The 23,140-nt window shown below is 48.0% G+C and overlaps 1 protein-coding gene across 1 annotated transcript in view; it reads left to right on the top strand.

The window, feature by feature from the left end:
* The window catches only part of ACP6 (acid phosphatase 6, lysophosphatidic), a 26,503-nt gene that overhangs the window by 1,413 nt on the left and 1,950 nt on the right, over positions 1–23,140 (top strand). The window contains exons 2-9 of the mRNA XM_018573658.1: positions 2,657–2,785; positions 7,417–7,547; positions 9,196–9,275; positions 12,146–12,233; positions 14,425–14,557; positions 16,142–16,242; positions 17,787–17,882; positions 20,521–20,686. Of these exons, the coding sequence (XP_018429160.1) occupies positions 2,657–2,785; positions 7,417–7,547; positions 9,196–9,275; positions 12,146–12,233; positions 14,425–14,557; positions 16,142–16,242; positions 17,787–17,882; positions 20,521–20,686 (924 nt within the window). The remainder of the gene's footprint in view (positions 1–2,656; positions 2,786–7,416; positions 7,548–9,195; positions 9,276–12,145; positions 12,234–14,424; positions 14,558–16,141; positions 16,243–17,786; positions 17,883–20,520; positions 20,687–23,140) is intronic.

A 23,140-nucleotide genomic window follows, 5' to 3' on the forward strand; every position in this document is an offset into this window, starting at 1 on the left:
AAGCCTTGGCTCTCAACGGGGGGGGGTGGGGGGGGGTTGTGACCCAAAAGTGGGTCGCTGTGGGCCTTCCTTTTTTCCAGGTAAGAGACTCCTCAGCCTCTTCCTAGTGCAACGTGCAACACTGTCAGTTCTTGCACCAAGCAGCATGCTAAATATGCTGCCCTGCGCTGAGTGTCAGCTTGAGGTTGGGTGGGCTGGGGCTATGGCCATGAAGGAGCTCCATCCATACTTGCATTGCTTACAGCTCCCTCACGTGTCCTGTAGAGGTGCCTGGACTGGGGTGAAGTCACATTCTGGCTCCCGGCACCTCTACAGAGCACACAAGGGAGCTGTACAAGCAATGCACATGTGGCTGGAGCTCCGTCGCAGCACAGCAGCCCACACTGGACCCCAGGCTGAGGATCCACTCCAGTTCTTGTAAATTAGGGAGACTGGGTGGATCTTAAAAATTTTGGGGGGGCAGTGTGTGTGTGTGTGTGTGTGAGATTGTGTATGTCAGTGTTTTTGAAGGCCCATTCACACTAGTAAGTGTGTTAATCGCATACTCGCATGAGATTAATGAACTGTACCACGTAATTGCACAGTTCTGGTGTGGGAGCTGCATTGCGTTGCCATTCATTTAGATCAGGGGTAGCAAACCTCCGGCCCTCCAGCTGTGGTGGAACTACAAATCCCATGGGGCATTGCAAGATTCTCACAGACATGACTCCCAAAGAGAGATGCATCATGGGATTTGTAGTTTCACCACAGCTGGAGGTCTGCTACCCCTGCTTTAGATGGTACCCCAAATGCACCTCCCACTCACAGTTCGATCGGCCGCACCGGAACGCTTGGTACCGGCAATGCCGTGCGTTCCATTGCAGTGCAACTTGGGTCGCGACTTAATGACCGAAGACAAATGTGGGTCCTGAGGTTACACAGGTTGAGAACCGTTGCTCTAAAGGGAACCTGTCTCAATATAAATATAGGAGCTGCCATGGCTGACTTGTTTTTGTAAAGCTCAGAGACTCCGTTCCTGCATACACCCATCTTTTTATTTTATTTGCTCCGCTGCTCATCTGTTTGCTTCCAGGTGGAAAGAAAAAAATAAACTGGTACTTCCAGGAATGGAGGAACATGTGACTCTATATGACGGGGCTTGTGCTTGGCAGTTGGTCCCGTGCTGTCACATGGTCCTCAACACTGTGTAAGCTCTGATTAGGGTCAGCTCAGGCCTTACTCTTCTTGCTCCCCTTCCACCAGTATTAGGTGCTGCAGGGGCAGGGCAAAACACAGATGTACAATAAGCAGTGACGCAAGAATGAGGATGACCGCGCTGGTACCTTCAAACGCCAGTCAACCATGGCAGTAGAGGTCTACGCAGGGCGAAGACTATCAGTTCCTCGCAGCTCTCACATCTTTCATTAACTTCCCTGCAGAGCGAAGGGCTGTGTGTGTCTGCTGAGCCCTTACCTGACATCAGCCATGCTGAGCCAGGCTGGTTATTGGCAGAGAGATGCAGGCCCGGATTTCCCACAACGCCACCCAGGCCCGGCCTCGGGCAAGGCAGGGCGCAGAGGGGCGGCAGCGGTATCCTTGTGGGGAAGTTGCCCTCTCTACATTCAGTCCTGCTTTGTACAAGCAGGACTGAATGTAGAGTGAGGCAGCCGATTGTTCGTTTACATGTGAACTCGGCGATGTCACCGAGATCACTTGTAAACAGTGTGCAGCCTCCTCCCCTCCCCTCCCCCATGCACTTGACCTCTCCTCTGGTTCCGGGCTCCGCCGCCCAGTCTCTTCTCACTGCAGGGAGTGGCAGGGTTAAAGGTAACCCTGCCGCTCCGTGTAGACTGTAGACAGTGAGAGGGGAGAGCTGTGCTGTGCCGTGCTGTGCTCTTCCTCTCTCACCTGTCACAGGAGTTCCAGCACAGTGCTAGAACTCCTGTATTGGAGGTGACAGGGACAATAAAGAGAACCTGTCACCTCCAATTGCTATCCCACAGGGGATTGTTTTCTCCTGTGTGATAGCAATAAAGTTAGGTGAAAGAAAAACTAAATTGATGGGAAAAAAAATAATAAATAAAAATTAAAAAAAAATATGAAATAATTTTTAAAAAAAGTGATTAAAAAGTAAAAAATAATAATAAACAAACTATTAAAAAATAAGAAAATAATTATAAAAAATAAACAATAATAAGATAAAAAAAATAACAAGAAATAATTAACACTAATAAGGTCATCATGGCTGATGGTAAGTAAGGGCTCAGACCGTATACGGTGTACCTCCTTCTATTCTGAGTTCAGGCCTGTAAATTATAGTGATAACATTCAACCCATTTCCTTTGAGGCCAGCCGGTGACTGGACAGTAAAAGGAGAAGCAGCGCAGTGATGAGTGCATCCCTCTTATCGCTCTGCCCTCCCACCAGCGTGCTTCTCACACTCCAGCCCTGCTGTACAGGGACCACAAGAGGCCGATACTATGTCAGATTCAGGTACTCGCACTGCTTGTATTACATTTATTGATTACAAAGCTGCCTTTTATTTGTGTCTTTTATACCTACCTATCGTTCTGCTTTATCAACAGACGAGCAGCATCTCTGCCTAAAACCATTCACTTCTATGACTGCTGTCAGCCCTCAACGTTGACTGAAAAGTCTTCTATTGTTTTCTTCCTAGGTGGAGTGGTCACCGACTCTTCTCGAGGCTCCCGCGCACACTCAGTTTAATTATACGGTCACAGATCTGGAGGGCGGGCCCAGACCCCCTTCACCATTCGAGGAGAAATACCGATCTCACAAGCTGAAGGTAAAGCATTGCTGGGACTTGTAGTTCAAGGACAGCTTGAACTTTTTTGTTTGTTAGCTTTGGATAGTTTTCGTTGTATACTAGAAATGCACCGATACTAGTATTGGTATCGGTACCGACTGAGTATTCCTACTCACCCAAATGCTCCGATACCTTCCCCGATACCAGAACTTCTGGTTAGAGGGGCATTTCCTCTGACCGGCAGTGCTGCAAGGGAACATGGAGCCGGCTTCCCAGCCAATCAGGAAGCCGGGCGGCTGACTCGCCGCCTGGCTTCCTGATTGACCAGGAACCCGGCTCCATGCTGTTTGGCTAGCTTTCTGCTGATGGTCCGGGAAGCCGGTTTCCCAGCCAATCAGCATTGAACCATCCAAACGGCATGGAGTCGGCTTCTCGGCCTATCGGCATCTATCTGGGCAATCAAGAAGCCAGGTGGCCGGTAATGACCTGCCTCTTGCCTTCCTGATTTGGCCGGGTAACCGGATCGATGCTGATTGGCTGGGAAGCCGGGTTCCTGGCCAATCAACATCGAGCCGGCCTAACAACATAGAATCTGCTTCCCGGGCAATCAAGAAGCCGGGTGGCAGGTAATGACACGCCGCCCAGTTTCCTGATTGTCTGGGAAGCCGGCTCCATGCTAGCGGAAGTGTCAGTATTCGGTATCGGCCAGTACCGAAATAAATATACCTGTGCTTCCCTTGTGTATATTATTTTAGCCGTGTGACATCATCACTGGGAGTCTTTGCTTCTCAGCGCATGTGAGATACTTACCAGGCAAACTCCGTGTCCCTCGTCTTTGTCAGACCGGGTCCCACGGCATCACTCGGCTCCTCCCTCTATCACCTAAAGCCGGGAGATTCAACATACAAGCAATTTGCCTGACGCAAGGTATCTCTGCTCTCCCACCGCTCTCCATCCTGAATAGGAGGACTCCTATAGGAGGACCCCGGCTCTCTATCCTGAGGAGAAGCTTAAAAAGACTTATTGCCTTGCTCTCCATCATGAAAGAGTACATTCGTAAGCTACCCTCCCCGCTCTCCATCCATAGGGAGATAAAGATATTCACTTCCGTGATCCCTACTTGGATTCCTGCAACACTGCAGCCATCTGCATCAAGCTTAACCCTTGCATGTCATAACTGAGGATCTGCACCTGGCATGCTACTAGGTTAAGTGACCTCTGGACTACCTGGGTATAGCCATGAACATATCCCACACTGACTTCCTAACACTATTAACTGCAAGTACCTTATTACGCAACCTTACCGCGAGTGAGTCAGTGATTGTGAACTCTGGTTTAATTAGTTAGCGAGGAGTATCATATTGTTTATAAGAGTTCCTTTTTGCCTGTCAACTTTTACTACTCAGGGCTGGACTATTTTTGTTCCATATTCCTGTTGCAAGAGGCTATATGAAGTAATACAGTCCTGAGCTGTACTACAGAGCTAACCGGAGTACTCACTACACTGGCTGACTTGCTCCTATCGGGAGGTGTAGTACTTGCACTTAGCTTTAGCAAGAGGCTATATGAAGTAATACAGTCCTGAGCTGTACTGCAGAGCTAACCTCATACCCGCTACGCTGGCTGATTTGCTCCTACCGGGAGGTGTACTTGCACTCAGCTTTAGCAAGAGGCTATATGAAGTAATACAGTCCTGAGCTGTACTGCAGAGCTAACCTTATGCCTGCTGACTTGCTCCTACCGGGAGGTGTAGCCCTTGCACTCAGCAGTTTGGAACTGTATGACGCACAAGGCCACAGCTGCAGTTGAGGGCTAGTACTGTGCCTCCTTACTGGTCGTTACAGTGCAATGCAGGCAGATCATGACTGGCGGGAGGGACAGGCAGGATGCTGTACATGGTTTCCTGAAAACATCACAGCACCCTGCCTCAAAAGCCCTTAGTCCTGATGCAAGCAGTGGGCTGGCTCTTGGGAGGAGAAATGCAGATGTCATAATGTTTTGATGGGTCAGTCTGAAGAAGTGGGCGTTCCTACGCAGCATGCATTTACATGTAGACCATTCCGGGTAAAGCCCCCATGTGATGCTGAGCCTCCATGATTGACATCCAAATACCTAAAGGGGAGGACCAGGGACAGTCATGCTGGGGAGGAAAAGGCTAGATAATGCGTTAACTATAGAGATGGCTATAAAAACCTGACGGGTGTCTATTCATAAATCTTTTCACAGGGCTGCTTGCTCTGAAAATATCTGAACATTTGTTCTCAGCGGATATATGTAGGGCTGCAACAACTAATCGACCTAATCGATTTATAATCGATTATTGAAAAAGTTGTCAACTTTTTCAATAATCGATGAATCGGCTTCCGATCAGTTGGCCCTGTTCACAGCTCCACACGCTGTGCGCCGCACCTCCTCCCCACCTCACGCTCGCCGCTGCCAGACCCGCTCGCATCCACGCTCCACACGCCGCACCTCCTCCCCGCCTCACAATTCCTGCCCATCCACGATCGGCAACGCACGCGGGGAGATGTAGTAAGGAGGAGCAGGGGTGGGGGGGATGACAGCCGCTGATAGACAGGTCCAATCTCAGAAACAAGTTGCTGGAAGACTGCTCAGGTAAGCCTGCACTTTCCCCCACATGGTGCTCTATAATGTATTGCTGGGATTTGTATTCCTCTATAGCTGATGGTACATTGTACTGTACATTATACATAGGAATACAAATACCAGCAATACATTATACACTGTATGTATAATGTATTGCTGAGATTTGTTGTACTCTATAGCTGGTGATATTCTGCATTGCGCTGTATAGAGGACTACAAGTCCCAGCAATAATACATTATACAGCGCAATGCGGAATACCACCAGCTATAGAGGACTACAAAACCCAGCAATAGTACATTATACAGCGCAATGCAGAATGCCGCCAGCTATTATGTACTATTGCTGGGATTTGTTGTATTCCTCTATAGCTGGCGGTATTCTGCATTGTGCTGTATAATGTGCTTTTGCTGGGTTTTGTAGTCCTCTATAGCCGGTGCCATTCTGCATTGATTGCTGTATAATTTTTAACTTTCCATTTCACTATATTGCACACCACACTATCTTTTTTACTTCCACCGCTCCAAGCTTGCTCCTGTGATGGACTACAACCTCAATACAAACTAGTAGTCCCATCACTGGAGCCATTTTTTAAACTTTATTTTATTGTTTATCCGATTTAACCGATTAACCGAACTTAATCGGCTAACTAATCGATTTTGAAAATAATCGTTAGCTGGAGCTCTAGATATATGCCAAGTGGAAATAATTTCCAAATGTTTTCTTTTTGCAACGTAATATCACATTATGGCCACTAGATGGTGATAAAGTAGCATAGGAAATAAGTACTCATTTTCTATGCTTCTCTGCACCATCTAGTGGCCATAATGCGATAGTACATGAAAACATATGAAGTCGTTCCACTTGTAAGAAAAAACTAAAGAAAGTGTCCTGCCTTTCCATGATGCAGGGAGACTTTTCATGCGAAGAGAGGCTCTGATGTGAAAAGTTGGGGTAGGAGGGCTTCTGCTGTGAAAGGAAGGGGCGCTTATGTGAAAGGGGACCATGATGTGAAGGGGGGCTCCTAGTTTGAGAGAGGGGGACACTGATGTAAAGTAGCACAAATATGTATTGCATGGGGTACCACTTTAAAATCCATATCAGGCCCCTATGTGGGATAAGGGTCTGGTATGGTGTTCATGGGGGCGTACTTTTAAAGGGTGCCATGACGAAATAAACAGAGAATTTTTGTTTTGTTTTTAAGTCCGCAGTGCATCGAAGACAGTCCCTGTGAACAAAAAAAAAAGTGAATTGTGAAATCGCAACACACAAAGTGCACGAGGGTGCTTTTGGTCATGCTCTGAAGAGGAAGGGCCACGAATCCCTGAACCTCCCCCAGAGCACAAGGCTCCTCACAGGGGCCAGTCCACCTAGCCGACGTATCAAACTCCAGGTCTGGCCCCGAAGGTACCTACACCCTCTGTCATTCTGTGGGGTCAAGGTGCTCAACGTTCATAAAAATAAGTGCCAGTCTGAGACATGGCAGGCCTTCCAGTCTAGATAAAAAATTGCTCCTGGCTAGCCAAAAGACCTGCCCAAGAAGCATAGTGAAGAAAAAGCTTGAAGTATCGTGACCTAATGGCAGTGAATCTCAGTGGGGGTCACAAATTCATAGTGATTTTCCAGCAGCCCTGAGATGCCACCCACAGGGGGCACAGCACCACGGGTCTCTGTGCCCCCTAACCCTCAGGCCAGGCGAGGGCAGCCCTATTCCCATCAGAAGGTATTAGCACCGGAGAGGCTCCTGCCTACAACTGGGGACAAGCCCGGCATAACCAGGCCAGAATCAACCCAAAGGAAACCTCCCCACCTATTACTCCAGAGGATACTGGCCTGCCATCCCCAGATCCAAAGACCGCACCGTTCTCTCTACCCCCCCCTAGAGCCTCCGGCAAATTCTGGACTGCTTTTAAAGGTGTTCACCCATTTCCAAGATGGAATGTAAATGTCACGGTTGGGCTTTGCAATCCTGAATAAGGGATAATGCAGCCAGGTACTGTATATCTAAAAAAAAAATGTGTATTTAATTTTACATGTCATTCATTGGTATCTTGCTTCTGTCACAGGGTGGCACCTTCCCAGGACAGCTCACCACAGTAGGGATGCAGCAGATGTTCAACCTGGGCGCCAGGCTCCGGAAGGCTTATATAGAAGAGCGGGATTTCCTATCGCCAGTGTTGAAGCCATCAGAAGTCTAGTGAGTGCTTCAAAAATGTGATCAATGATTCTATAAAATAATTCATTCGATTAGCCAATAGGTGTTGATATAATGTTGATATATGAAGATGCTGACAAGGGGAGGTGTGCAAGCACTCTTAACTTTATTAAAACGACCTAAACAGTCCGTATAGTATAGATCCAGTTAGGCGCTACATCAACTATATTTCCAAAGGTATGTGAACCAAATGAGTAGCCGGTGTTCCATCACAGATTGTGACTGCGTTAGAATGTGTGACCGGTCACGTGCTCAAACAATCTAACGTAGTCGCACCCATTTTTTTCCGGGGGGAAAAAATGTACTCGCTAAAAGTCGGATATAAGTGACATTTCAGGACCGATCAGCTGTTCCAGGGCAGATGGGTTGTCCTGCACATGCCATCTGCGATGCCGAATTGCCCGGGAACAGCTGAGAAAACTTTGAATTCTACACATTTTGCTGGTCACATATTTTTACAGCGGAAAAAAATGGGCGTGACTACGTTAGAATGTGTGATCGCGTCACCGGTCACATTCTAACGCAGTCACAATCTGTGATGGAACACCGGCCCTCTAACAAGTGATAAGAGGTTAACACTACTTGTCACCCAGAGTCACTTTTTTATTTGTTTATAAAGGTAAAATAAAGTTTGTATGCTGCAATGTTGCCTGTGTATAATGTCTTTCATCATCATTACTTGCCCACAATTACTTTTGTGCAGCATCAGTTACAGTAGTCAACGTTCTTACATTGAATCTATCAGTACCATCTCAAGTAGGCCCAGATACATCGCCAAGACATTATAAAGCAAGAGTATCATTTTGCAAAAAACAAAAAACTTTACACTACATTCACATTACTCCAGGTACTGCCTTAGGCCAAGATGATGTCATCAGTCTGCTGCTGGCCGGAGGAGACATTTCCACAGTCTTCTTTCCAGCAGTGATCACATTGACATGTTGCAGCAGGTGAGACGCTGTAGCAGGAGCTGATCTGTGTCAGGACGGGATTTACATGACTGCGTCATGTCTGAGCTGGCATCTCGGTCCAGGAAGTAATTGATGACCCTGGATGATGCCTGAACAAAGATGGCTCCTTCCTTAATGGATGACGGCATTGTCAGGGGGAGGATTATGATTTCTGTGAGAGGTAATAAATACCTGGAAGTGTTATATTTGTACATTAGTTAGCATGCTTGTACTTATAATAACTGGAAGTGAGGAGATTAAGGGGGGATATGATTTTCATGTACAAGATGTTCAATGGTGGTAGCAACATCAGCAATAAACTCTTTAAAATTAACTCCATTACAAAAACTAGAGGCCACCACCTAAAATTGGTGGGGAAAAAATTCCAGCACAAGGGGCGAAGTGGGTTCTTCACAGTAAGATCAGTTAGGGTCTGGAACTCGCTGCCACCGGCATTGATTTCAGCAAATAATGTGGAATTGTTCAAGAAACTTGGCCGATTTCCTAACGGACGGTAATATACAGGGGTACAGGTACTCCTAAGCATGAGATGATCCTATATAGGTTGGACTTGATGGACTGATGTCTTTATCCAACCTCAAATACTATGTAACTATGTAACTGAGGACCGGTCCACTTTGATCATTTTCCTCACATTTGTGGCTTTTATTCTATTTCAGTGTCCGGTCCACCAACATAGTGCGTAACCTGGAGTCTACACGTTCTTTACTAGCCGGCCTCTACCAGCAAAAGCAGGAAGGTCAGTACTAAAATAAACCCGCTTTATTCCGTCAGAGTGCAGAGAGCGGTCATGGAGGTACCCACATCAGCCAATCAGATTGTAGCTTTATTCTGCAGAACAATGATGAGTGTTAATTGGTTGTTGTCGGTCTCTACACCTTGTTCATTGCTCTTTGCCTTTCTAAAAATCCTGTGTGTATGTCATCGGAGATCAACTGCTGGTCGTACCAAGTCATAGGGAGCTCTTGTTACAGCCACTAGGCTAAAAATAAGTTGTATGACTCATAGGAGGGACACTCTTTCCCCCAACATTGATGGGAATTTTGTAATTGGTCAGCTATACACAGGCTGCCAGCAAGTGTGCAGGTAATGCTGGGCTTTCTTACAAAAGCCATCATCCTCTGCAGACTGCATGCCATGGATGCACCATGATACAAAGAAATGGATGATTTGCATGTTTGTCCCCCCAATACTGACACTTTATTATTTAGTAGATGCAGGAGGTTTGGTTATAGCGGGCTCACAGTGCTCCTGGCAGCAACATCTCTGGGGTTACATATCTGCTACAGCAGGGGTAGGCTACCTCTGCACTCCAGCGGTGTTGAAACATTGCAAGACCGACATCCACAGGCATGGCTCCCAGGGGCATGGCAAGATTTGTAGTTTCATCACAGTTGCGGTGCCAAGGTTGCATGCCCATGTTCTGCAGTCAATGCCAAGGGAGTTATCAACAGTTGAAGTCAAGGTAGTCAGGTTCATCCACACCAGTGCAAGTCAAAGGAACTGCATTGGACTTGGTGATGTCAGCGGTCCTTAGACCACCAGAGCCCAGGGAAGAAGAGACTGCAGGGACTGGACTAGCAGCCAGGCAGGACTGAGGATCAGGTTGGTATATCTGCTATATTTGAGCCCCCTAGGCAAAACGAGGGGAATACCCCCACTCCCCCAAGGGTACATTTTTTTTTTTTACATTCCCAGAGTTCATCTTTTGATATTGATTGACTACCTCTGCTGGCAGTCTGTCCCCAGCACCCACCAGGTGAAATAACACTTTCTAAGATTACTTTCAAACTTTCCTATTTGGAGGTCATGTCCTCGTGTTCTTAATCTTTGCTTCAGATTAAAAATACCGCCTTTCCGGAACCTTATTCTCGCCCTTCCTGTATATAAATTAGAATTTCATTTTTTTTTTTTTACCCCATTTTGGGTGCAGTGGGGTACGGCCTTGTCCCCTGTCAGGTCATCTCTTCTGCCTACAATCTCTTCCCACCCCAGGCTGATTGTCGAAGGCTCTAGACACCCAGGTGCCTCTTCTACCTGTGCATTCAGACTGCAAGGAAGACCTTTAAAGTAGTACTAAAGCCAATGGTTTTTTTTTCATTTAATACATTGATATTGACCAATTCAGGACAACACGATAATGAGGACACAGAGCGGCACCCAGCCGGGAGAAGAGAAGCTAGGAAAGCACTGAATTTTTGGCCACTTTTTTGGCCATATTGGTACTATCGGCATTTTGTCCTTAGTACATTTTTTGGACGGAATTTCAGTGCATCCCAACTTTTATCTCATTACTAGGATGTAGCGATACTAATATCGGTATGAGTGCCGATGCCGAGTATTTGGCCGAGTACTCGTACTCTCCCAAATGCTGTATCAGGAAGCTTGTGACGAGAGAGCATGGAGCTGGCTGCCAGGCAGCATGTAATGACGCGGCACCCGGCTTTTTGATTGTCCGGTTAGCCGGCTTCATGCTCCCTCGTCACCTCATAACAAGGGAGCATGGAGCCAGCTTCCTGGCCAAACAGGAAGCTGGGCACCGTGTCATTACACGACGCCCAGGTTCCTGATTGGCCAGAAAGCCGGCTCCATGCTTACTCATCACATAGTGACAAGAAGCATGGGGAGGGCTTCCCTGCTAATCGGGAAGCCGCGTGGCGATTATTTACACGCCGCCCGCCTTCCCAGCTAATCAGGAAGCCAGGTGTCGAGTCATTACACGACGCCTGGCTTCCTTAATGGAACTTCCGGTATCTGTATTGGCGAGTACCGAAAAAAAAAATATCGGTACTCGATACAGAAATGCCGGTATCGGTGCATCCCTAGTTATTACAGCCCCTGACTTCCTCTGGTCGGTTTCCCTGATCTTCTGTGAGCGCTTACCCATAACTTAATTTGATGTCACCTGATCCCTCTTCTCAGGACTACATTTCCCATAATTCATAGCGCCATCGCACATGTTTGCCCCATGCTAACTGCTTCAATCCCTTCCAGGATGAGCAGGGGTCGTATCTTAGGGGTGTATTTATAAAACGCTCGCAGGGCCATTCGTGTTACAAACACCTTCCTTTTACAGTCGCATCGCATTATGGACTCTTTCCTCTGCTCCTTAGCTTCTAGTGGCTGTAATGTGGTGCGAATGTAAAAATGAAATGTTTGCAGAGAGAATGGCTCTGCGAACGTTGTATGAATACACCCCTTAGCATGCCTAGAGCGGTGTTCCGGCTGCCTGTGTGTGTTGGCGCAGGCAGCATCCTTACGTCAGCCTCTTCTGAGAGCATGCATGCATGGGTGGCTACGACGGGGGTTCCATAGAAGCCTGCAAGGCAATGTAGCCACACAAACCCCGGAATGAGGGGGAAGCAATTATGGGACCAGAAGTAAGGCAGGCTTTAAAAGATGAAGATGTAAGTGTATTGGACATTGAACGTGTTGTTTATCACTGTTAAGGGGGGTTCAATCCTTGTCCAACCTCCCACAATAAAAACCCCAACAGAGCTCCTGCTGATGTCTGTGCATGACTAGCATTTGTTTGTGGCGGAGTCGGCTTGTGATCTATTAAATGCATGATATGCAAATTATGATCTTATGATGTTACTGTTTGCTCAGGACCCATCACAATCGTCACGGACGAGGCCAGCAGTGAAATCCTCTACCCCAATTACCAGAACTGCCGGGAACTCAAACATCTGACAAGGTTTGGGCAATATTCTTACCGGCTGTCTTGGTGGAACTGCAGGAACAATGTACCAACTTCTGTTCAGTCATATTTGTAACCTGCGCAAGGTTTATTACCTGCACACCTTCTGTATATTACACTTCTATAGCTGTGCTGAAAGCTGTCGAGTTCTAGAGGGAAATACTGAAAGAGCTCTGTTCATATTGAAGGGGCATATGTCAGAAAAGCCAGTCCATATAAAAATGACATTTTAGGTGGTGTCAAGTGGGCCGAGTCCCCTGCCAGTTTCTTATATTGATTGGCAATGGTGGTGGCAAGAAGAGGTGTTTTGGCTCTGCCCCAAGTGCATGGATGCTGAAATGATAGAGAGCCGAGCTCAGGTAGGGTGAATGCCAATCCTCCAACTCTGAAAGTGTTCTGTTTTAGACACTGGGGGCAGGTGAGGACAACACAAGGGCCATGTTGTTGGGCTTTTGTTTGCTTCGAGCGGGTTCTGCATTCCAGCACAAGCAAATAGGGATGCAAAACCTGCTTGAAAAAGGTCAATTGCATGTCAGAAGAAGCCAACTGCAGGTCGCATGCACCTGTTGAACTCTGAATGATGTCAGAAGCATCACACACTGATGTCACCAACATAAGCCCATAGCCCGTCCACACAGGCCCCACAGCAGCCACATAATATGGAAGATGAGGACTGACTGCTTGTATGTGGAGATCATTTATGGATACTTACATTTGTCCAGCTTTTCTCAACGTAAGTATCCATATCAGATTGTGAGGACATCCACCCCTCCTCTCCACCTCATCCAATCAGAGAACCCCCTGTATTCCCAAGGGGTCCTCTGAATGGTGGCAGTGCTCAGCGCCTCCCTGTGTTCAGTGTGCAGAGGGGAAGATTACTATAGATATAGATTACTATAGTGATTTTCAGCATCCCTAGAACCCCCATGGAGATCAGATATGGATACTGGACCAATGTAATGTATCCATAAAAGATCATTCCCGGAGTTTCAATTTAATGGTTGTGCTTTTTTCATATGGACCTGGGGCAAATCACACTAAATACCTGGCGATCCCGCCAGTCCCCTTGAGAATTCAGGGCTTCATGTTGCTTCCTGACCATTCTAACCACAAAGGCAGATCCATGGTAGCATAGTGTGGTTGCATCCCTTCTTCTACAATCGGACTTGCAGGATGCTGTGCTGATGCATGGCGTGCCTGTAGTTCTGTGGTCAGCTTGTGACATCACAGACTCGTGCACCCCAGTAAAGAGACCACTGCTTCCCCACAGGGAGCAAGGGTTCTTCGCTACAGCATGCTGGCAGGGGACAGGCTTGTCTACTGAGGCTGTGGCTGCTTTCTAAAGATCACAAACTGTAAGGCCTCGTTCACACCAGACACTGCGTTCTGGCCCGAGTGCTACAAGCACTATTTTGTTCGGTCCGGGCCGCAGGCATTGTGTGCCTTGCGTTCTAGTGCGGCCGGAGGGCGTGGCTACGGTGCCATTCACTTCAATGGACCGTCACGCCCCCTCCTGCCCCACAACATAGTGAGCCGGCCGCAATGTAATGCAATGCGTTCCCGCTTGAGTCGGGCCGGAACGCACTGTGTCTGGTGTGAACGAGGACTAAGACTTGGCACATCTTTTCTTTTGATGCCCCCGCAATGTATTTAAATGATTTAACTTGAAGGTACAATTTGGCCTTAAATTAGGTAATAAAGGGTATCACCTAAACTACAAACTTTGTTCACACTACCAGCAAGGGGTTCATTCATCATAGCAGATCCTGTGCTTTCTACGCAGTTAAGGGATAGAGGAAATGGTTATATAGCAGGCACCAGGCTGCGGTGAGGAGTGTCATATACCGTTGATAGATTAGAAGTATTTCAGTATTCATGTAACCACAGGCCTTTGTGTATGATGATGAAACCGCAATGATACCACTTCTTCCTTCCACATGCTGAGGAGGAAGACTGTGGTCAGACTGGACCGGGCCGACAATGTCTGTACAGCAGATCACAGTGCGCTGGCACTCTGCGTGTAATCGTATGTGATGGGATTACCTGCAGTTAGGAGTCAGTGACTATAGCTGGACACGTGCGTCCAGGGATAGGGATCTCTTCCTAACCACATGTAATATATTGCAGCTTACCAGTACTTACATGTCTGTTTTTGGGTTTAAATACGGCTTTTTTTTTGATGTTGCAGTGGCCGGATGTCTGATGCCACCAACCAGCCGGGAATGACAGACGAGCTGAGGAAACTCCAGCGGGACTTGAATATTGAATCCACAGAGCACGTAGATTTCTTCTTACTGCTGGACAACCTGCTGGCCGAAAAGGTGAGACAGGAAGACCTCAGATGCTGACCGTGAACCAAACAATCAGATTTCAGCTGCAGGTGAAAACAAATGAACGCAGGCTTCTGACTGGTTGTTGTGAGCAGCCCCATTACACAGCAGTCCCTGCCCTCAAGGAGCTTACAATCTAAGGTCCCTCTCACACATGCAAGGGCCGAATTGGATAGGAGCCAACTAACCGTCCAGCATGTCTATGGAGTGTGAGAGGAAACGCACACAAGCACAGGTAGGACATGCAAACCCCTTGCAGATGTCCAGGATTTGAACTGGGGACTCTCAGTGCTGCAAAGCAGATGTGCTAACCACTACACCACTGTGAGATTTAAAATGTACCCCCCATGTGTTCATGTGACATGCCGGGTCCCAGGTCATCTTTCTTCTGATCTGTAGTATGGGCGGCACCTTCTTGTAGTGCCCACATCACCTCCTGGTGACCTGGACGCTGCCCATAGGCTGATGAAATTGTCCATCAGAGTGTCCTCACAGGGCTCTTTTGTTTTAGCAACGACACCACTGTGAGATTTACAATGTACCTCCATGTGGTCATGTGACATGCCGGGTCCCAGGTCATCTTTATTCTTCGCAGATATCCGATGGTGATATAGTACAAGCTGGAAGTGGCAGAGAAAGAAACCGCGTGCACTGGATGGATAAACACCTGTTATATATATATATATATATCACACACACACACGTGTATATACCATGTTTCCCCGAAAATAAGACACTGACTTATATTGTTTTCGGTTAAAAAAAAAAAAACACTAGGTATTAGTTCATGCAAATCCAAATTAAATAATCCAAAATGGCACTATCGTTTCCTCACAGGCGGCGTGCATTTGGTATCACTCTTCCTGTGACAGGAGGCGGCGCTATAGAGGCATCGGCTTATGCGGCTCTGCTCCCTCCGCTGCCGCCTCGCTTCCTCTAGCGCTGGCTTCGTTGGCACAGCTGATTCTCTCCCTTATGACACCACCGGCCCTGGGAATGGTCACAACTAGGTCTTATTTTCGGGGTAGGTCTTATATTTTAGCAATTCCCAAAAATGGTACTAGGTCTTAATTTCGGGGAAACAGGGTATATAAATATTTTGCATTTGGAAAATGGAGAGTTGATTGCAGACGTATCTGACCTGATGTTTGTGGTAAGGCTTTTCAGCCTGCAGTCACGCTCGCGTTCGCTTTCATTATGTTAGTGCATTTAATACAAATTTTACATATTAAAATGGTGTTTTTCCACACTAGCCAATGTGCGTTGTCTCTTTATCTGCCGCTTCTTGTAGTGTTAAAGCAGCAGTGTCATAATGTTACTACTTAGGGTATCATCTACTTAGGGTTTAGATCAGTCTTTCTCTACCAGGGTTCCATAGAGATCCTCTAGAGGGGTTGCAGTGAGCAGTGTCAGATTATTCTGCCATTTCGAAACCATGGACAATAAAGGAGTTGTAAAGTCCCAGCATATCCTCTCCTGTAATAACATCAGCACTGTAATAGGAATACATACTGGAGTTGTTTCTGATAATACAATCAAAGCTTACCTGAAAAAGATCCTGTTTTCTCTCTTTAGGTGCACGGATTTCCCTTTTCTAGGAGATATAAAAGCCATCTGCAGAAGTCTGAGAAAAGAGCTCTCGATATTGTCTCCTATATGGTGGGACCTAATAACAGGTGAACATGAACCTTCATTCACGTGTGTGTGTGTGTGTGTGTGTGTGCGTGCGCGCTCAAAGACCAGTCTCGAAGTTACTTTGACATAAAACAGAACAGTCTTTATCCTTTCATAACAGAAACATAGCTCTCTTCAGTATCAAACATAAGGTTTGCTTGTTTTTTAGCAATAGGCAATATGACAGTTTCTCACCGACTCAAGGTTGTCACATATACTCTGTGTGTCCTAGTCCCAGGACTTTTAGGGTTTTTCATCAGCAAGACTCCACAGAAGTACACTTTACCCTTTAGCAGCTATCCACACCTCTGGTGCGACTCCCCCACACAACCCTTGTGTGTCACACGCTCTCCAAGCCTCCTTGGCTGTCTTCCATGTGGCTCCAACACATACATGGCAACCTGTCTCCCCTCTGACTTCTGGGTGGAGTCCTCCTGACTCCTGAACACCTCTGTTCCTCTTCCCAGCTGGAGCCCAGAGCATTAGCCAGCACCCTTTCCATAAGGGCTGTGCACAGATGTGCAATCATTAGGTGCTGGTCCCTACTAAACCATGGACCCAGGAATGGAGATTTCATCCCTCCCAATTCTCTTTGAAATCTCCCAGTTCCAGGACCCCATGCCAAATCCAGGTTTTCTGGAGAGAACTGCAAAGCCAGTTCTTTCCCAGCAAAATAATTTGTTTCCCTGAACTGCTAAGTCCCTCTGGCTGAGAGTGCTGGGTGACTACAACCCCCAGTTCTACCGTGGGATTGCCACACAATTCCACAGTATATGTATGTGTGTGCTTCCATGGCAATCAGAAAGCTGGGCGGCGGGTAATGACATGCCGCCCGGCTACCTGATTACCGCGGCAGCAGCTGTGGACTCCTTTATTGATTCTCAGTGGCTCAGACCACTGCCCCTCATCTCCTAAACTACTGATCTCCAGACTGCCACTGTATTGTGACCTGTATATTAACCCTTTATCTCCCTTATCTGCATGTGCACATTAACCTTTTTCATCTCCATCTGGCCTATGTATGTGACCTGTACGTCAACCCCCTTCACCTCCTGATCGCGCGGCATATGACCTGTATCTAGTTCACCAATACCAAGCTCTGTGTTTTAACTAGGGATGCACCGATACGGATACTAGCATCGGTACCGATGCCGAGTACTCTGTAAAAAAATATCGGCACTCAATACCAAAAGACCGGTACCGGCGCATCCCTAGTTTTAATTCCCTCAACACGACCTAGTTTCTTTATTTAAAAAAAATTACAGCAGTAAAATGTATTTCAATTCAGTTCATTTGGGTTCAGTGTTGCGTGACAGAGTAATTGTCAGCCAAACCATCACAGCATTGAAATATGGCCGGGTAGTGAAGGGGTGTTTACAGGCCAGTACGGAAGTTGTTAAAGCAAAAACAAGTTGATTTTGGGCACAGCCACCAACTGTGCATGTATTGAAGGAATGTTCCATCTTATATACCTGACGTCCCGCCTCTTTATTCCCCGTCCTAGAAATTGGCTCTGTAAGATGACGGAAATGTGTTTGTACCATAGGGGGGCCTTGAAACTGATGGTGGGGCCGTTCCTGCACACCCTGCAGAGTAACATTTTGGAAGCCACGAGGAGGACGCCTGCCGCTCTGCCGCAAAGGTACACGCCGATCTGTAACCAGCGATGACGTCGTCTCCGCTCAGAGCGGGCAGACCCAAATGTTGAGTTGGGGGCCGGTGTGATTACCGTATGGATTTTTATAGATTTTCTTTTGCAGCTGCACACTTCCTGTGCTGTCAGATGAAGCGGCCCATGAGGGCCACTTGTTTGTTATTGTCCCAATCGGACACAGATCTGCCCATGAATTATAATGCCCAATTCTGAAGTCGAATTCCTTGCCTCTGATGAATACCTGTGTGGAGTGCAGGGACCTCATTGTGGGTCTAGCACCTATGTAACTGCATTGTCTGCCCCAGCTTGATGGTTGTCTAATACAAACTTTCCTGGGTGTGGCTCCTGCTTTGAGCGCCTTAGCAAAACTGGAAACTGGTGCAAGTTGTCCTTTTAGGGTTAGTTCCCACCATAAGCAGTGCGTTCCGGTCCGATTCTGGTGCGGAACGCACTGCATGGCATTGCGGCCGGCTCACTTTTTTGCCGGGCTGGAGGGGGCGTTGTGAGCCATTTGAAGTGAATGGCACCGTAGCCACACCTCCGGCCGCAATGCGATCGCCCGCACTGCATCGCAAGGCACATTGTGCCCGCAGTGCGGTGCGATCAAAATAGTGCTTGCAGCATTTTGATCGCACTGAAGGCACAATATGCCTTGCGATCCTGTGCGGGAGGGCGTGGCTACAGTGCCATTCACTTAAATGGCCCACCACGCCCCCTCCGGCCCGGCAAAAAAGTGATCCGGCCGCAACGCCATGCAGTGCTTTCCGGCCAGAATTGGACCGCAACGCACTGCTTATGGTGTGAACTAACCCTTAAAAAATTTGCATGGGCCTAATTTTTCCTTGTACGTATATATTTGACTGTCTCAGCTGTGGAGATTGATAATTAGGGATGCACTGATACTAGTATTGGTATCGATGCCGAGTATTTGAGCGAGTACTCGCCCAAATGCTCCGATACCTAGCCCAATACTTCCGGTATCGGGAAGCTGGCATGCCCGGCTTCCTGATTGGCCGGGAAGCTGGCTTCATGCTCCCTCGTCACTTGTGGGGACTTCCGGTATCTGCAAATACCGGGGGGGAAAATATCGGTACTCGATACCGAAATACCGGTATCGGTGCATCCCTAATGATAATCATACAATGGATGTGAACAAAATAATGGCAGCCACTTATTTTCAGCCTCAGATTTGGTCTGGGCACCTCTGCGATACAAGTAATATAGTCCGTTCTGCCTGAGCTCACCTCTGCAGGTCTACAAAACTCCTCCCGCTATGTTATGAAGAGAGGGAGGTGTTCTGTAGGCCACGTTTGGCGTGAGCAGTCTTGGGTGACAATGTTGCTCCTCCATAGACACAGTACAGTAAGTGAGCGTTGTCACCCTCGAACAGGAAGTGTGTTACTGGCAGGATCCCCAGGTGGAAATAAAGGGGGAAAACGCCTGACAAAGGAAAACTAATGCGGCCGCCACATCCAAGGACTGCTGAGCTGCAATATAGGACTTTTATGTTCATGGGGTTTAGATACATAAATAACCGGCCCCAGACCACCGTTCAGCTCATAGCATGGAAGATCAGATCAACGTGAGTTGGTTGGAAGTGTTGCTATGTAGCGTAACAATGATAAAGGATCTGTCAGGCTGTAGCTAGGCGAGGGAACATTTTATTGAAATCTGATTGGTTGCCTCCATCCAGAGCAGTATTTAAAGGAGAACTATGGGGTTAGTGTTTTTCCCCATAGTTCTCCTTAGGGTAACGGGAGGACACAAACTAGCGTCCTCCCGTCACCCAAAGCTCAGTATACCGCGAGCTACAGCTTGCGGTATACTGAGACGCCGGAGCCGTAGCGGATCCCGACTTAGATGACGGGATCCGCCCAGCTGCGTGAGTGACAGTTGGCTCTGCCTATCTAGAGGCAGAGCCAGCTGTACCTGTCCCCTTCCCCGTCTGATCTGCCAGTCAGCGCTAGAGGATCGGAGCGGGGAGAGGGAAATCCAGCCCCTCCCCCTGTCACGGCAGAGAGCCGTGACAGCATCGAGAGGTGAGCGAACCCGGTATGTGTTCGTTCACCTCTCGATCTACTGAGCCGACCTGTGACAGTCTCATTGTCCTAGGTCGGCTAGAACTATGAGGTGAGTGAAAAGCACGCCCCTCATAGTTCTCCTTTTTAATACAAGATGCAGGAATGGCCTGCTGTTTGCAAAGTATGCTGGGATTACCAACCTGCAACCCGTGTATAGCAGCCAGACGGTTCCTGCTTTGCCGGTATAGAGGGAGGGGGGCGTGTTCTTCCCCATTGAGTCCCTCTGCAGTCTGTGTGATCTGATCTCCCTGCCTGTCGGCTCTGTTTACAAGTAACTCGTTCTGAAACCTAAAGGAAGCCATAGCTCTGGTTTGGAGTTCACCTTCTGCTGGTTACAAGTAAAACATGTGAGATATCAACTTGTAAAATATTGATCCGGCTACAAAGAAATAATAATAAGAAGAAACTTCTTCGTACGAAATATCAATCAGTAAAAAAAAAATATTTATCGAAAAAGCGATTTCCTTTAAACCAGAAGAGGAATGCGGTATATTGGTCACTTAATACGGGCGCTGTGTATAATGGTTCTCCCTCTCCATTTCCAGGAAGCTTTTCCTTTACGCTGCTCACGATGTGACCCTGATTCCCCTCCTGATGGCTCTGGGGATCTTTGACCACAAGTGGCCCCCTTATGCTGCTGACCTCAGGCTGGAGCTGTACCAGCATCGTCCATCCAAGGCGTGGTTTGCACGACTCAAATACAACGAGGAGGTAGGACATGAACACTCTCTCCCCCTCCGTGTACACTCTCTCCCCCTCCGTGTACACTCTCTCCCATGTGTCCCCCCCTCCCCTGCGTCATTCGGCTGTCTGTTATATGATCTCTCCTGCCGTTTATGTCACAGATATAACGATAAGGTGGCATCGCAGTACCGGATGTGCCCAGCAGGCGGCGTGCAAGGTCTAAGCAATAGTTGCAGCACTAGATCTTACTGTGTATATGGTGTGATGGTTTGCCGTACACTGCCAGAGTTTGCCGTACACTGCCAGAGTTTGCCGTACACTGCCAGAGTTTGCCGTACACTGCCAGAGTTTGCCGTACACTGCCAGAGTTTGCCGTACACTGCCAGAGTTTGCCGTACACTGCCAGAGTTTGCCGTACACTGCCAGAGTTTGCCGTACACTGCCAGAGTTTGCCGTACACTGCCAGAGTTTGCCGTACACTGCCAGAGTTTGCCGTACACTGCCAGAGTTTGCCGTACACTGCCAGAGTTTGCCGTACACTGCCAGAGTTTGCCGTACACTGCCAGAGTTTGCCGTACACTGCCAGAGTTTGCCGTACACTGCCAGAGTTTGCCGTACACTGCCAGAGTTTGCCGTACACTGCCAGAGTTTGCCGTACACTGCCAGAGTTTGCCGTACACTGCCAGAGTTTGCCGTACACTGCCAGAGTTTGCCGTACACTGCCAGAGTTTGCCGTACACTGCCAGAGTTTGCCGTACACTGCCAGAGTTTGCCGTACACTGCCAGAGTTTGCCGTACACTGCCAGAGTTTGCCGTACACTGCCAGAGTTTGCCGTACACTGCCAGAGTTTGCCGTACACTGCCAGAGTTTGCCGTACACTGCCAGAGTTTGCCGTACACTGCCAGAGTTTGCCGTACACTGCCAGAGTTTGCCGTACACTGCCAGAGTTTGCCGTACACTGCCAGAGTTTGCCGTACACTGCCAGAGTTTGCCGTACACTGCCAGAGTTTGCCGTACACTGCCAGAGTTTGCCGTACACTGCCAGAGTTTGCCGTACACTGCCAGAGTTTGCCGTACACTGCCAGAGTTTGCCGTACACTGCCAGAGTTTGCCGTACACTGCCAGAGTTTGCCGTACACTGCCAGAGTTTGCCGTACACTGCCAGAGTTTGCCGTACACTGCCAGAGTTTGCCGTACACTGCCAGAGTTTGCCGTACACTGCCAGAGTTTGCCGTACACTGCCAGAGTTTGCCGTACACTGCCAGAGTTTGCCGTACACTGCCAGAGTTTGCCGTACACTGCCAGAGTTTGCCGTACACTGCCAGAGTTTGCCGTACACTGCCAGAGTTTGCCGTACACCTTGGCCTGCTCTGCCATAAGGTTTTCTTTTTTGTATTAAATATAGATATTTGTAGATGGACCACTAGACATGGAATAGAGTGACCGCAACAATGACTGTGGGAGTACCGGAGTTCTTCTTTAGGGGACATTTGTGCGCCTCTGATGGATGAATAAACGGTTGCAGAGCAATCACAAGGTCTTCACTGACCATCGACCTCCCGCGATTATCGCTGCGACTAACGTCAGATTCATCTGTCAGCACTTAGTGAACGCACCTTCCCCTATGTACCGCGTACACACAGCCTCTGGTGGGATTCCATGACACGTGTCGGAGTCATTTTTCCGGCGGTCGGTCTTGGGAGGTCTGCGCGGTGATTGAACACAGAACATGACGGCGGCTTCTTTGCCTCTCTTGTTATTGATTTTACCATTGAACTGAACTGCCTGCCCTTCCCCCGCGGCTTATTAGGACTCATTGTACCATTCAGCCTGTAAATAAAGTCTGTGCGGCTTCCCGGTGACCGCCGGGCCTGAGATCACCGTATTACGGCCAGATCATTGGAAACAAATGAAGCCAGCTTGCAAATATACTTCTACACCATCTTCTACTTCCCTTCTCCATCTGCTCTCTGAGCTCCGCCGCCGCCATCAGAAGTGCTTCTGTTCTAATATTTCCTTCTACTTCCTGAAGTACAGAGATAGAGTTCCCGGCATGTGATCCCCGACATCCCTTTATATGTCCATAGACGCGGTATTACCCCGCAGGGTGCGTGCACAGCGGCGCTGAGGATCCCTTCTGAAATAATACCCCAAAAGATGTTTCTTCCCTCCTTCTCCTTGTGTACTCATTATCAACATCTCATATAAGGTGAAGTGGGATAGTGGAGGAGGAAGCAGTGCGCGATCAGTAATATAGGGAGATGGTGTATACATAGAGCTACATAGTCAGGTGGAAAAAATAAAAAACCGTCCATCGAGTTCAACCCATAGAGATAAGAGGAGCAAACCCTAAAACCGAACGCTGTGCCCCTGATCCAGAGGAAGGCAACAAACAGTTTCTGTATCTAAGTTAGGGAATGAGGAAGCAGTGATGGATCAGTAACATCCCCCCCCCTTTCTCCCCCCCCCTCTCTTTCTCC

The sequence above is a fragment of the Nanorana parkeri genome, unplaced genomic scaffold, assembly GCF_000935625.1.
Source record: "Nanorana parkeri isolate BGI_ZX_2015 unplaced genomic scaffold, ASM93562v1 scaffold2477, whole genome shotgun sequence".
In the NCBI taxonomy this organism is placed as follows: domain Eukaryota; kingdom Metazoa; phylum Chordata; class Amphibia; order Anura; family Dicroglossidae; genus Nanorana; species Nanorana parkeri.